This window comes from Lampris incognitus, chromosome 4 (assembly GCF_029633865.1).
Source record: "Lampris incognitus isolate fLamInc1 chromosome 4, fLamInc1.hap2, whole genome shotgun sequence".
NCBI lineage: Eukaryota > Metazoa > Chordata > Actinopteri > Lampriformes > Lampridae > Lampris > Lampris incognitus.
This window is the reverse complement of record NC_079214.1, coordinates 71,584,314-71,599,405: the sequence shown is the minus strand read 5'-3', so window position 1 is coordinate 71,599,405 and position 15,092 is coordinate 71,584,314. Positions and strand designations below refer to the sequence as shown.

The following is a 15,092-nucleotide window of genomic DNA, read 5'->3' as shown; positions in this document are numbered from 1 at the left end:
ACGCTATTCCCCCAGTTCCCCCTCTCTCCTGAACAGGCGCCCCGACTAACCAGAGGAAGCGCTAGTGCAGCAACCAGGACACATGCCCACAACCGGCTTCCCACCCGCAGACACGTCCATTTGTGTCTGTATGGACACCCGACCAAGCTGGAGGTAACAGGGGGATTCAAACCGGGATCCCCATGTTGGTAGGCAACAGAATAGACCGCTACGTTACCCAGACGCCCCGAGATGCTCAAGTTTTCATGTCCATTTGCAAATTAGCAGGGCTGGTCAGTCTGTTAGTAAAGGAATTGTGCAGGTTTGTGTTTAGACTTATGTGTTCTTGTGTCAGTCTGAAACAGAGACAGAGAGGGGGAATTCTCTGGGGTGTGGAGTAGAACTAGTGATCTGGTACCAGAACCAACTTCCGGAGGAGGTCCACATAAATGTGAGGCTAACTGCAGACTGAAAGTATACTTATTTGACCTTTTAAACTGAGTCATGCTTTACTTTTACACCAGTGTTTATTATTTTACCCCCCCCCCCCCAAATAATTCACATTCTCAGAAAGCAACTGTGTGTTGTAAGCAGGTCTTTCCACAGAGGAGGTTTCTCCATTCTCACGACTGCATCCTGAAGGGCTCATGTCAGACTGTAGACTAGAATCGTGGCTTTCTGCTATACAGAGAAGTAAGTATATGATCTAGGGCAATCTAGATAAAAAATAACCTGTGAACTGTGTTTCAAGATTTATCTGTACTCCAAAAATATACACCCAACTTCTCGTCCAAACCCCCTTCCAGTTTTAACAGATGGAACTGCTCTAACTGAAGGTGGTAACAGATAATATGTGATGATGAAACACCAGATGGAAAGTAAAATATGACTATGAGCTCATTTGTTCAACTCTAGTCTTACTAGCCTACATCTAGCCTGAAGAAATTACTCATCTGATGAAGGTACCGCTACACTGAGGGAAATAACTGCATTTGTCATTTCCATCATGGACTGGTGCAGAGTTACCGGACTCTAGTAAGAACTTACCATAAATGACCCCAGTATGATGTGATGTTTGTTTTCGAGAGTACCTGGTGAAAAGCCCACGAGGGAGCGGTTGCTTAGGGTGTTGTTGCCGTTCATTTTAAAGTAGACGGGGATGGAGTCGAGAATGGCCTGTAGATATTTCTCCTGTTCCAGACTACTGGATGACTCTGAGGATGAAGCAGGGGCTGAAGGTGGGGGAGAAACACAATCACATCACTGTACATCAACCAGTAATAATCAGCACTTGCAGATCCATTTAGTCATTTAAATTTACTTATTTAAAAGACACTTTAAAACAAAGTAACGATTAGCAGACATACCAGCAGCAATCCTGGAGTACTACACATCTCTCATATCATAGTCATATCCAGGGTATTTACTTCAAATGTATCATAGATGATATCATAGTATGTCATGTCATGTCACCGTAAGTAGCCGTGTGTCAGGGTCATTGCTCTCGAAAGGTCTGGTGTAGCGGCTGACAGCAGGATAACCCTGCTAAATACTAATGCAGGGATAATATATACACTAATGCAGGGATGTTTCCTCATAACAAATTCATAGACTGTCGCTAAATTTGACTAAGACTTGATTAGTGTAAACATATTTTACATATGGATAGTATAAACATGTTTTACATATTAGTGTAAACATGTCTTATATGATTAGTGTAAATGTGTCTTCACATGATTAGTGTAAACATGTCTTGTATGATTAGTGTAAACACATATAACATATGATTAATGTAAACATGTTTGACATATGATTAGTGTAAACATGTCTTATATGATTAGTGTAAACATGTTTTCATATGATTAGTGTAAACACATCTTACATATGATTAGTGTAAACATGTCTTACATATGATTAGTGTAAGCGTGCTTGACATGATTAGTGTAAACATGTTACATATGATTCGTGTAAACGTGTCTTACATATGATTAGTGTAAACACATTTTACATATGATTGGTGTAAACACGTTGTACATATGATTAGTGTAAACGTGTTTTACATATGATTAGTGTAAACAAGTTGTACATATTAGTATAAAAGTGTCTTACATATGATTAGTGTAAACGTGTTTTACATATGATTAGTGTAAACATATTTTACATATGATTAGTGCAAACATGTTTTACATATGATTAGTGTAAACATGTTGTACATATTAGAATAAACATGTCTTACATATGATTAGTGTAAACGTGTTTTACATATGATTAGTGTAAACGTGTTTTACATATTAGTATAAACATGTCTTATATATGATTAGTGTAAACCCGTTTTACATATGATTAGTGTAATTACATCTTACATATGATTAGTATAAACATGTTTTACATTTGATTAGTGTAAACGTGTTTTACATTTGATTAGTGTAAACATGTTTTACATATGATTAGTATCATGTTTTACATACGATTAGTGTAAACATGTTTTACATCTGATTAGTGTAAACGTGTTTTACATATGATTAGTGTAAACATGTTTTACATATTAGTATAAACATGTCTTACATATGATTAGTGTAAACGTGTTTTACATATGATTAGTGTAAACGTGTTTTACATATTAGTATAAACATGTCTTACATATGATTAGTGTAAACCCGTTTTACATATGATTAGTGTAATTACATCTTACATATGATTAGTATAAACATGTTTTACATTTGATTAGTGTAAACGTGTTTTACATTTGATTAGTGTAAACATGTTTTACATATGATTAGTATCATGTTTTACATACGATTAGTGTAAACATGTTTTACATCTGATTAGTGTAAACGTGTTTTACATATGATTAGTGTAAACATGTTTTACATATTAGTATAAACATGTCTTACATATGATTAGTGTAAACGTGTTTTACATATGATTAGTGTAAACGTGTTTTACATATTAGTATAAACATGTCTTATATATGATTAGTGTAAACCCGTTTTACATATGATTAGTGTAAACACATCTTACATATGATTAGTATAAACATGTTTTACATTTGATTAGTGTAAACGTGTTTTACATTTGATTAGTGTAAACATGTTTTACATATGATTAGTATCATGTTTTACATACGATTAGTGTAAACATGTTTTACATAAGATTAGTGTAAACATGTTTTACATATTAGTATAAACATGTCTTACATATGATTAGTGTAAACCCGTTTTACATATGATTAGTGTAAACACATCTTACATATGATTAGTATAAACATGTTTTACATTTGATTAGTGTAAACGTGTTTTACATTTGATTAGTGTAAACATGTTTTACATATTAGTATAAACATGTCTTATATATGATTAGTGTAAACCCGTTTTACATATGATTAGTGTAAACACATCTTACATATCATTAGTATAAACTTTACATTTGATTAGTGTAAACGTGTTTTACATTTGATTAGTGTAAACATATTTTACATATGATTAGTATCATGTTTTACATACGATTAGTGTAAACATGTTTTACATTTGATTAGTGTAAACGTGTTTTACATATGATTAGTGTAAACATGTTTTACATATGATTAGTATCATGTTTTACATACGATTAGTGTAAACATGTTTTACATTTGATTAGTGTAACGTGTTTTACATATGATTAGTGTAAACATGTTTTACATATTAGTATAAACGTCTTATATATGATGTGTAAACCCGTTTTACATATGATTAGTGTAAACACATCTTACATATGATTAGTATAAACTTTACATTTGATTAGTGTAAACGTGTTTTACATTTGATTAGTGTAAACATGTTTTACATATGATTAGTATCATGTTTTACATACGATTAGTGTAAACATGTTTTACATTTGATTAGTGTAAACGTGTGTAGCACCTCCAGTGCAAACTAGGGGTAGCAGTAAAGGCGCTAACATCTAACTAGGTTCAGTGAGCGGTTTGCCTTGACTAACTCACGAGAGGAGTTGATGTGTAGTTGAACAGTTGACAATTTTATTGCCTCACAACAGCAAAATATACACAACGCTGACTTTTACATAAGGAATTGAAATAAAACAAAATAGAGCTCTTTAAAGTAAATAAAATAATAAACCAAAGAAAACCTCATTCAAATCACAACCCTCAATGAGTGTTAGCAGTTTGAGATAAAAAAAAAAGTTCGGTTTCTTGTCTTTGAGTGTATGTGTTGGTCCAAGAGTTCAGTTGCAGATCCGTGAGTGTATTGAATATACTTCAACAATGACTATTTCTACCCTGGTAGAGGAAATAGGCTAGTGTGTATGAGTTCTTATCTGGTGTCTGGATGAATGATTCAGGCTTGTCAGACGTTTCCTAGGACAGATCCTACAGTAGGCCACCGCTTCTATGATCGTCCACAGTCTCACTGGGCTGGGTTCGCCATCACAATCTTCCAAATTCTATCTGGCAGTTCAAAAAAACCAATCGGAGTTCCAAATACTTAAAACTTGACAGACCTTCGTCTCGTTAGCTCACAGATGAGATTCTGATTCATAACACTTTTCAGAATCAAAAAATGTCAATACTCTAATTTTCTGAGGCTATTTATAATGAAATTCAGTCGTCAGTTCAAGAGCACAATTTCCAGGAAGATCACAAAAAGAAAAGAAAAAAAGATGACGACTGCGTGTAGCAGTCTCTACCCTAGCGAGTTGCATAGTACGCCCCTTAAGGAGCAGCATGTCACTACAACTCTAAATCAATGACTGTTAGTAGCCCTATATGTCATATGGGTTACACCCTCCCCCCTTGACTCTGCATGAGTCCCTTCATGCGCTGACCTATTGCCAGTCTAAAAGACTAAACGGGAAGCCTTATAGTCAATAATGGTGTCCTTCAACGATCTCAGGGGGCGTCTGAACAGGTTCAGCTGGCATCACAGAATGACCAACATGAGATTCGTCCTGAGGATGGGAGCTCATTGGCAGGGCTGGTGAGCATTTACCATCCACTGCTTGCATTACAGTGGGTTGCTGTGTCCTTGGAATTTCATACACATGAACGAATCTTTCCTCAGGAAGGACAGACAGCTGGGTGGGAAAAAAATGAGTCATCCTCAGACTCAGAGTGCTCCTCTAGAGGTTGAGGTGGACCACACCTGGTTCTTGGCCTGCGGGCCTTTGGCTCGTCCTGTTCGACTTCCTCTGCTTCAGATAAGTCACCACAAGGGAGTAAGAGGTCCCAATGTAAGGTTCGGATAGGACCATCTCCATGTATGGGCTGTACTTTGTACACAGGTAGGTCTCCCATCTTTTCCAGAACTTTGTACATGGTGGATTCCCACTTATCCACAAGCTTGTGTTTGTTTTGCAACTGCAGATTTATTACCAACACTTGATCACCTTCCTCTAGTTTTGACTCTCTTGCTGCCTTGTCAAAGCGGCGTTTGTTTCGTTCAGCAACCTTTTGCGAATTCTTGCGAGCAATCTGGTAACTCTCCTCCTCGAGCCGTGCTTTCAGGTTTCTCACATAGTGTAAGTGGGATTTAGGTGCACCATCTTTAATAGGCAAGCAGAACGCAATGTCCACTGGTAACCTAGGCTGACGCCCAAACATTAACTCATATGGACTGAACCCAGTGACCTCATTCTTGGTGCAGTTTTAAGCATGGGTTAATGGCTTTACGTCAGGGGTGCCCAACTCCAGGCCCCAAGGGGGGGCAGTGTCTCCGGGTATTTGTTCCAACCATGCACTACACCACCCGATTTAACTAATTAGCTAACCTCTTGGACCAAGGAGGGAACGGAATTAGTTAAATCAGGTGGTGTAGTGCATGGCTGCAACAAATACCTGCAGACACTGCGGCCCTCGAGGCCTGGAGTTGGGCACCCCAGCTTTACGTAGTCACGCAAGTGACTTTTCTTCTTGTAAGTGTTCGATTGAACCGTTCAACCGGATTTCCCCGTGAGTGATAGGGACTAGTGCGTACTTTGGTAATACCCGCTAAAGTGCAGAGCTCCTTAATGAGTTGAGACTCAAAGTCCCTCTCTTGATCACTAAGCAGACGTTCTGGAAAGCCGTAATGCACTAAATACTGCTCCCAAAGGCACTTCACAACTATTGTAGCCTTCTGATCTTTGGTGGGTATGGCAACTGCATACTTGGTAAAGTGATCAGTTATAACCAAGATATCTTTTGTGTTATGACTGTCAGGTTCCAGTGATAAATAGTCCATGCATACCAGTTCCATGGGACGAGTTGTTTGGATATTCACAAGAGGTTTAGATTTTTCAGGTGGGGTTTTTCTCCTGACCCATTGTCCACATTACTTGATCTTTTTCTCTACATCTGCTGTCATCTTAGGCCAATAAAACCTTGACCTAATTAAGTCAAGGGTTCTCTCCAAACCCATATGCCCAATATCCTCATGGAGGCATGTGAGAATGGTGGACCTTAGAGACTTGGGAACACGAACTGGTAAGTGATGTCGTCCTCGGATCGACGAGTTCTATAGAGAAGACCATCTCTCAATTCCAACTGTTTCCATTCTTTGAGCATCAACTTGAGCTCTGAAGAGGCAGGACTGAAATTGAGGTTTGCTTCATCTGCTGTCTCCAATAGATTGACAACATGTCCACTGACTGGGTCAGACCTTTGATGATGTTGGAGTTCTGCCTCACTGTAGGTAGGTATGGTGGAACAACCTGGTCCCCCGTCTCCATGCACATCTGGCACCGCATCAGCATGAAAGGCAAGGGATTCTACCAAGGTGATAGAGGGAAGGTTGTTGTCGGCTTCACCCAAGAGATGAGGGTGATACAAGGCCTTAACCGTGTCAGCTGGTAGGTCTTGTGGATCGGAAGAGACAGATGGTGAGAAGCAAATTGTTTCATTTGCTCTCTTTCCTCGAGAGCATCATGGTCTTCTTCCAGAGTGTCATGAGGCCGCGTTGATAGGCCATCAGCCTCTTGGTTGCTTGTTCCAGCACAATAATTGATATTAAAGTCAAAGGTGGAGAGGGCTGTGAACCAGCGATAACTGGCAGCATCAAGTTTAGCTGACTGCAGAACGTATGTCAACGGATTATTATCCGTAACAACTGTGAATGTGTTTCCATAGAGATAGTCTTGAAATTTCTCCACAATGGCCCATTTCAAGGCTAGAAATTCCAGCTTGTGGGCCGGGTACCGCTTTTCACTGGGGGAAAGCCCTCTGCTTGCATAGGCAATAACTCGTTTCTCGCCATCTTGTTCCTGGTACAGGGTAGCCCCTAAACCAGTAGTACTTGCGTCTGTGTGGAGAACATACAGTAGTTTGGGATTCGCGAATCCAAGCACTGGTGAGGAAGTGAGTTTTTCTATGACTGTCTCAAAAGCCTCTTGGCAAGCAGGTGTCCACCCCCCAGGGCAAGGTGTTGCTTTTCTACCCTTCTTATAAGGTGGATAGCCTCTGGTAAAATCATTCAAGGGTTTGACTATTTTAGAAAAGTCTCTGACAAACCGGCGATAATATCCTGCAAAGCCTAAGAAGGACTTAAGCTCACTGAGAGTTTGAGGCCTTGGTCAGGTGCTAAGAGCACTGATTTTTCTCAGGGTCAGTCTCTACCCCTCTGCTGGAAACAATATGCCCCAAATAGCGCACTGAGCTCTGGAAGAAGCAACATTTTGCTGGGGAAAGTTTCAAGCCGTTCTCTCTCAATTGCTGGAAGGACATGTAAAAGTCTGGTTTCGTGCTCCTCTAATGTATTTGAAAAGACTATGACATCATCCAAGAAAACCAGTACTTCAGTCAGATTAAGACTGCCCATACATTTTTCCATTAACCGTTGGAAGGTACTGGGGGCATTGGTGATGCCCTTAGGCATGTGATTGAACTCCTACAACCCCAGAGGACACACAAAAGCAGTCTTAGGCTTATTACACTCCTCCATCTCAAGCTGGTAATAGCCGGACTTGAGATCCATTACGGAGAACCATTTGGATCCGGCAAGAGCCGAAAAAGCCTCCTCCAGGTTGGGAAGTGCATATGCATCTCGTATCATCAGTGCATTTAACTTGCGATAATCGATGCAAAGGCGGACTTCTCCATTCTTTTTTCGAACCACCACGATTGGTGAAGAGTAAGGGGACTCTGATTCACGAATCACTCCTGCATCCAGGAGGGTTCACAGATGCTTCCTCACAGCTTCATACTCATTTGGGTGAATTGGTCGGGACTTTTGCTTGAAGGGTGTTTCGTCTTAGGTTTATATGATGTTTCACTTTGGATGCATGCCCAAAATCCAGATCATGCTGGGCGAAAACATCAGCGTAGACTCGGAGTTATCGTATCCTTCCACTCTTCTTGGAGAGGAGAATCACCAAAATCAAATGTTAGATCTGACTTGGTATGTTCACTGACTGGCTGAGAAGTGACATTACAACACTTCACGGTGTCAATGTTTCTGTTGGAAGCAGCTAAGTTGTCCCAGATCTCTTTGGGAGTATGAAGCTCTGCAATGACACAGTTTGAGGGGAGTGTTATGGCATACTCCGTTTCATTTTTTATCCACACACGCAACTTGTGAGGACCCTGCTTAGGCAAAGTGACGAGACAACACTCTACAAGGATTCCACCAGGCAAGGCAGCTGTTGTTGGCTGTTCGATAATGGCACACTTGCTGGTGGCGTTAGCCTTGACCTAACCCTCAAGAAGAACTCTACCTTAAGCAGGTTTCACTTGCTGGACTTGATCTTTAAGAGTCATTATGCCCACTCTCCCTGTTGAGCTCCCCTTTTTCTTGAGCTTAAGTATATGAAGAATCTGTCTATAGCCATAGACAGGAGACAAGTCACTTGGCTTTTTGTCATGACAGTGTTCATCATACAAGACATCAACTGCATTTGTTCCAATCAGTACAGGTAGGTCACAGTGAGAGCGCAAGTCTGGGACTACTAATGCTAAAGTAGAAACTTCAGGCTCAGTCTCAACAAAACTCTTTGGAAATGTAAGATAAGAGGTACCTATCCCAAGTATGGAACATGTTGGCCATTAGCACCTTCAACATCCAGGCCATCGATGGGTTGAATGGGGTGTTCTGACAGATTTTTGTCATAGAAAGAAGCAGATACAGTGGTCACTTGAGACCCAGTGTCGAGGAGACAATTACAGTTAACTCTGGTCACTTGAGACCCAGTGTCGAGGAGACAGTTACAGTTAATTCCTGACACAGTGACATTAGCTAAACATTTCCATCCTACAAGGCCTTTAGGTAGTTTGGGTTGGCGTTCTGCCTTGTGAGAGTGAATGGATGCTTTAGTCTGAAGTTTCGTTTTGGGACATTCATGCTTAGATTCAGTTCCTGACAGTCCCTCCTCAGGAACTGCACTAAGTTTAAATCACGCTCATTTTGTTCCTCCCAGGCCTGCTGTCTTTGTTTAAACTCCTTACGCTTTGTCTCAACCAGTTCAGGATTTGCCTCATTACTGCAGGAAGGCACAATATGGCCATCCTCGTCGCACTTTAAACAATATCCTGGGCGGGGCTTCTTTGCGAGTTTTGACCTGCCTGGGCACAAGTGATTTTCCTCAGTAGGGGCCTTGGTTTTAGCCTTTAATTTCTTACTTGGCTTAGCAGGGGTCTGGCTTGAACCACTACTCAGGGTTGCTTTCAGAGAAGACATTTGTGCTTGTAACTTAGCAAGTTGCTTTTCTATCTTACGTGCATTAATGGAAGATGCCCCATTTGCAGCAGTCGCTATGTCCATGTCATCAGTGGCATAGTCTTCCACTGTAAGAGAATTTGCCTGGGCTTTGGTTTTGGGAAGCCCCAAGTGCTGTTTCATTCAGGTGGACTTAGCAGCTTGCCGGCCCTCCTCGGTGTGTACCAGAAGTAGCAACTCAGAGAACGGGGGTGGATCATTCTTCTTCTGCTCGAGCTGGAGGCTGGTAATTAAGCTATTACTCCAGCAACCTCTACAGAATTGTTTAAGCAGCTGGCACTCTGAGTCACTAGCTGCAATGCCGTAACTTTTAACAACTTTACTCAGGACTGTCTGCAATCGCTGTAAATAGCTAGAAGCCTTTTCACCCGAGTTCTGATTCGTGTTCAGGAATTCTGCAAAAAGCTCACCTCCGTCATCAACAATGCCATATGCTGAGTCCAGTAGGCTAAGATAGTCATGGGGGTTTCCTTTAGGCCCAAGATGCTTAACGATGTTGGCAGCGGGTGGAAGAAGGCTCTCAACCATTTTCCTGACAGTAAGTTTTACAGACACAGTGGCATCTGTGAGAAGGAACTCAACATTGTTGCGCCAGGTGTCATAAACAGACTTAGAATGTGAGCATGGGATTTTCCCTGAGAAAGGCCTAAGCTTGGCATGGCCATGATAACAGGAAGACATGTCACTGTACTTAACGACATGCTCAACCACCACTTTCTGGACCTCAGGAGTGGTGAGCTGGTCAGGTGTAAGTAGAGGACTTGTTTCTTAGGTAAGGGTGATGCCTCTGCCTCCAAAGTGAATGGGAGTGAGTCGAATCAGTGCCTATTTTTATAGGAGTTTGACTTTTGTCAGTTGTTGGCTCAGCTTCGGCTGTATTGCTAGCGGGCTGTGGTTCCTGGCTAACTACTAATACATCTAGTTCAGTTGTGTCATGGTTTTTGGAAGACTTCTAAATTCTAGCCAGTTCATCTAGCAGAAGCTTCTCAAAGTCTGTTCCACTTAGTTTAGCAATACCCTGCAGTTCGGCTAAGTAAGAATGGGTTAAGCTTGAACTTTTGTCAGCAGCATAGAGCTCAGACACAAGCTGAACGTGATGGACAACATTTGGTTTACGGCTGGGTCTTTTGCAGAGCAATGTATCCTGAAGAAACTGAATGGGTTCACCTGATGTGAATTCCACTATGGCTGTATCTTTAAACTGGGCTTCAGAGCTGGTTACTTTAATTATCCTTTCAATAGAACCAAACTCTCTTAAGTACTCCATAACATCATTGTCTACCGCATCACCAGTCAAGCCTCCAACTAGGACATAATTAGGCACTTTAACATTTTCAGATTGAATTACCTCCATATTTTAGGCATTCTTATTACCACAAAATAGACCTAGGTAGCTGGTATCAGTGTTCACAGATAGAATGCAACAAAAGTGTCAAATTGCTCAACTTTCACATAACAAGGAGCTCAAAACCACTCCTGGCTGGCTCGCCAAGTTTTGTGTAGCGCCTCCTGTGCAAACTAGGGGTACCAGTTCAAACTGCTCAACTTTCATGTAACAAGGAGTTCAAAACCACTCCTGGGTGGCTCGCCAAGTTTGGTGGACACCTCCAGTGCAAACTAGGGGTAGCAGTAAAGGCGCTAACATCTAACTAGGTTCAGTGAGCGGTTTGCCTTGACTAACTCACGAGAGGAGTTGATGTGTAGTTGAACAGTTGACAATTTTATTGCCTCACAACAGCAAAATATACACAATGCTGACTTTTACATAAAAGAATTGAAATAAAACAAAATAGAGCTCTTTAAAGTAAATAAAATAATAAACCAAAGAAAACCTCATTCAAATCACAACCCTCAATGAGTGTTAGCAGTTTGAGATAAAAGAGAAGTTCAGTTCCTTGTCTTTGAGTGTATGTGTTGGTCCAAGAGTTCAGTTCCTGATCCATGAGTGTATTGAATATACTTCAACGATGACTATTTCTACCCTGGTAGAGGAAATAGGCTAGTGTGTATGGGTTCTTATCTGGTGTCTGGATGAATGATTCAGGCTTGTCAGACGTTTCCTAGGACAGATCCTACAGTAGGCCACCGCTTCTATGATCGTCCACAGTCTCACTGGGCTGGGTTCGCCATCACAATCTTCCAAATTCTATCTGGCAGTTAAAAAAAAACCAATCGGAGTTCCAAATACTTAAAACTCGACAGACCTTCGTCTCGTTAGCTCACAGATGAGATTCTGATTATAGATAACACTTTTCAGAATTAAAAAATGTCAATACTCTAACTTTCTGGGACTATGTATAATGAAATTCAGTTGTCGGTTCAAGGGCACAATTTCCAGGAAGATCACAAAAAGAAAAGAAAAAAAGATGACGACTGCGTGTAGCAGTCTCTACCCCAGCGAGATGCAAAGTGTGCCCCCTATGGAGCGGCACGTCACTACACCTCTAAATCAATGACTGTTAGTAGCCCTATATGTCATATGGGTTACACATGTTTTACATATTAGTGTAAATATGTTTTACATATGATTGGCATAAACATGTTTTACATATTAGTATAAAATGTTTTAAATATGATTAGCATAAACATGTTTTACGTATTAGTATAAAAATGTTTTACATATGATTAGCGTAAATGTTTTACATATGATTAGTATAAACATGTTTTATATATGATTAGTATAAACATGTTTTACATATGATTAGTATAAACATGTTTTACATACGATTAGTATAAACATGTTTTATATATGATTAGTATAAACATGTTTACATATGATTAGTATAAACACGTTTTACATGTGATTAGTATAAACATGTTTACATATGATTAGTATAAACATGTTTACTTATGATTAGTATAAACACGTTTTACATATGATTAGTATAAGCATGTTTTACATATGATTAGTATAAGCATGTTTTACATATGATTAGTGTAAACATGTTTTACATATGATTAGTGTAAACATGGTTTACATATGATTAGTATAAACATGGTTTACATACCCAGGTTTAACTAAAGCGCTAAAACATTGTGTGAGCATTGGGCGTCCAAAGTGACAGGACACTCCTGTTCACACTTGGACTGACAGGCAAAATGAAAACACATCCACATGGGTTAATGCACTGGTGTGTGAACAACGTGCTTTGTCTCAAGATCCCGGGGGTTGGAGGGGACATGTCCCTCCAACTTCTGAAAAACGTGAAGTTGTACGCCCCCCCCCCCCCCAAGAAAAGAAAATGTTATTTCTAAATAAATTATGCAATTGAAAATGTATTTAATAGAAGCCGACTGCACTGTTGAAACAATCACACAGAAACACACTTTCTCCAGGATGTGTATCCTGTGTATCCTGCTCAGTGGTCTGAACCTTTGCATATACTAAACTAAATGGGAATTTGGGAAATGAAGTTAACAGTTTACTTCATCGTGATACCTTTGCTTCCCTTTGGACTACGTTTCCCAGATTCCATCTATGCAGATGGAATCTGAGAAACGTCTCTGTAGTGATTAGAAGTAGCTGTATTACCACACCGTCTGTAGTGATTAGAAGTAGCTGTATTACCACACCGTCTGTAGTGAGCGAGAGTTGTTTGAAAATGGTAAGCAAACGCTGCTTTGTTTACAGTTTGTATATCCGCATTTCTGGGTCTTCCGGTTTCAAATTTTGAATGACGAATACAGACTACTGCCACCTGCTGGTATGGACAGTTATTTCCTCTCATGCAGGTGCAGAACGTACATGCTAGTTGGCCGTTGGCAGTAGTCTTGGCGGTGTGTTCAAGTGCTACCTTTTGGCCCAAACACAGGTGACGTGAGGCGACGCAACAGTCGGCCTTTGTGACTGCTAGTCAGTTTGGTGTGTCTGGGCCCTTACGTTTTCAGCCATGTCTGTCATGCCTCTCTACAGTTTTCATAGAAACGGGTTTTGGTCCTGTTGATGACCGGGTCTTTGTTTGGTAACCCATCAAGAATGACATGTGACCTGCTGAGGAAAGCCTCCTTCATATTCTCTCCATCGGAGAATGGCTTCCGTGTTAACAACGCTCTGTAGGACTTGATAGCTGCCCTCTGTAGCTTGGTTGTTGGTGGCACATCAGGTTGTGAACCTGCTGCTTTGCTTCCTGTACTGGGCTGCTGCCCTCTGGATTAATTCAGCTTTATTGATTTAGCTTTATTTATGTGTAAAGTATGAGTCTGAAACAAGCGTTGAAGTCTTTTTTCGATTTCATAAGGTTTATTAAAACTGTGTCGAGAGTGGAACATGTCCCTCCAAAAATGAAAACCAAGCAGTAACCAGTTGGCCAGCCCCCCACTCCACTAACCACAGGCACACACACTGACCAACCTAACATGCATTCCTGTTATTAGCAGAGAGCATGGCGACTATAGACTGACTCCGCCAATCAAAACTCCCAACAGTACAGGGTCGGTACAAGCCTTAACTCTGAAGTAGGGATGCACCGATACCGATACCAGCATCGGGTATCGGTCTGATACTGTGCGCGTGTACTCATACTCCTAATCATAAAACTGCTCCGATACAACAACACCCGATACCACGTTACAGCAGCATTACATTCACCTCTCAGTTGAGCAGGGAGGCGGTGGAGGAGGAGCAATGTCAGCCGTGTGGAGATATTTCAAAGTAAACGACAGTCACAGAAGTAAAGCCGACTGCAAATTATGCTCAACAAAAGTTAGTGGCCAATCGATCCCTATTTTAGTTCAAACACCCACCCTTGTACTGCATGCGTTCGCACACTGCATCTCTCCGCCCGGCAGTCTCGAAGGAGTCGCCTCGCCACTTTCGTGACAAGGCGAATCCAGGCCGAACCACTGCTTTTTCCGACACACACAGAGGCACATTCACGTGACAACACAAGCCGACTCCGCCCCCCTCCCGAAGACAGTACTGCCAATTATACTGCTTCATCGAGACCGGCCATAGTCAGATCTGACGAGACCGGGGCACGAACCCCAGTCCCCAGTGGGCAACTGCATCGACACAAAGCCGATGCTTAGACCGCTACACCACCGCGGACTTAAAAAAAACCCCAAAAAAACTAGCTCTTTCAACACAAGCTATTTGATTAAACAACTGAAGAACCAACACGACGCCAAGTTCAAGGTGTTTACTAATAGCAGCGGGAAACAGCAACAACCAACTTTGCAGCAAACGCTGGAGAAGCGAGAGGACACGTCCAGAGACAACCCGCGGGCGGGGGACAGAACAGCTGGAACATGCAGCTGGATGTTAAAATGTCAGTAACGACAATTTGTTACACTAAAAAGTGTGGTTATATTTTAGTGAAATGTGTGGCAACGCCATGTTTAAGAAAAGTATTGAACGTTAAAATGTCAGCATGACAATGTTGTTACACTTAAGGGTGGTTATGTTATAGTGAAATGTGTGGCAACGCCATGCTT

The 15,092-nt window shown here is 41.1% G+C and overlaps 1 protein-coding gene across 3 annotated transcripts in view; it reads right to left on the bottom strand.

Annotated features, from left to right (window-relative positions):
• The window catches only part of sbf2 (SET binding factor 2), a 364,253-nt gene that overhangs the window by 63,726 nt on the left and 285,435 nt on the right, over positions 1 to 15,092 (bottom strand). For all 3 annotated transcript variants that reach the window (XM_056278149.1, XM_056278150.1, XM_056278151.1), the window contains exon 28: positions 1,071 to 1,211. In XM_056278149.1, the coding sequence (XP_056134124.1) occupies positions 1,071 to 1,211 (141 nt within the window). The remainder of the gene's footprint in view (positions 1 to 1,070; positions 1,212 to 15,092) is intronic.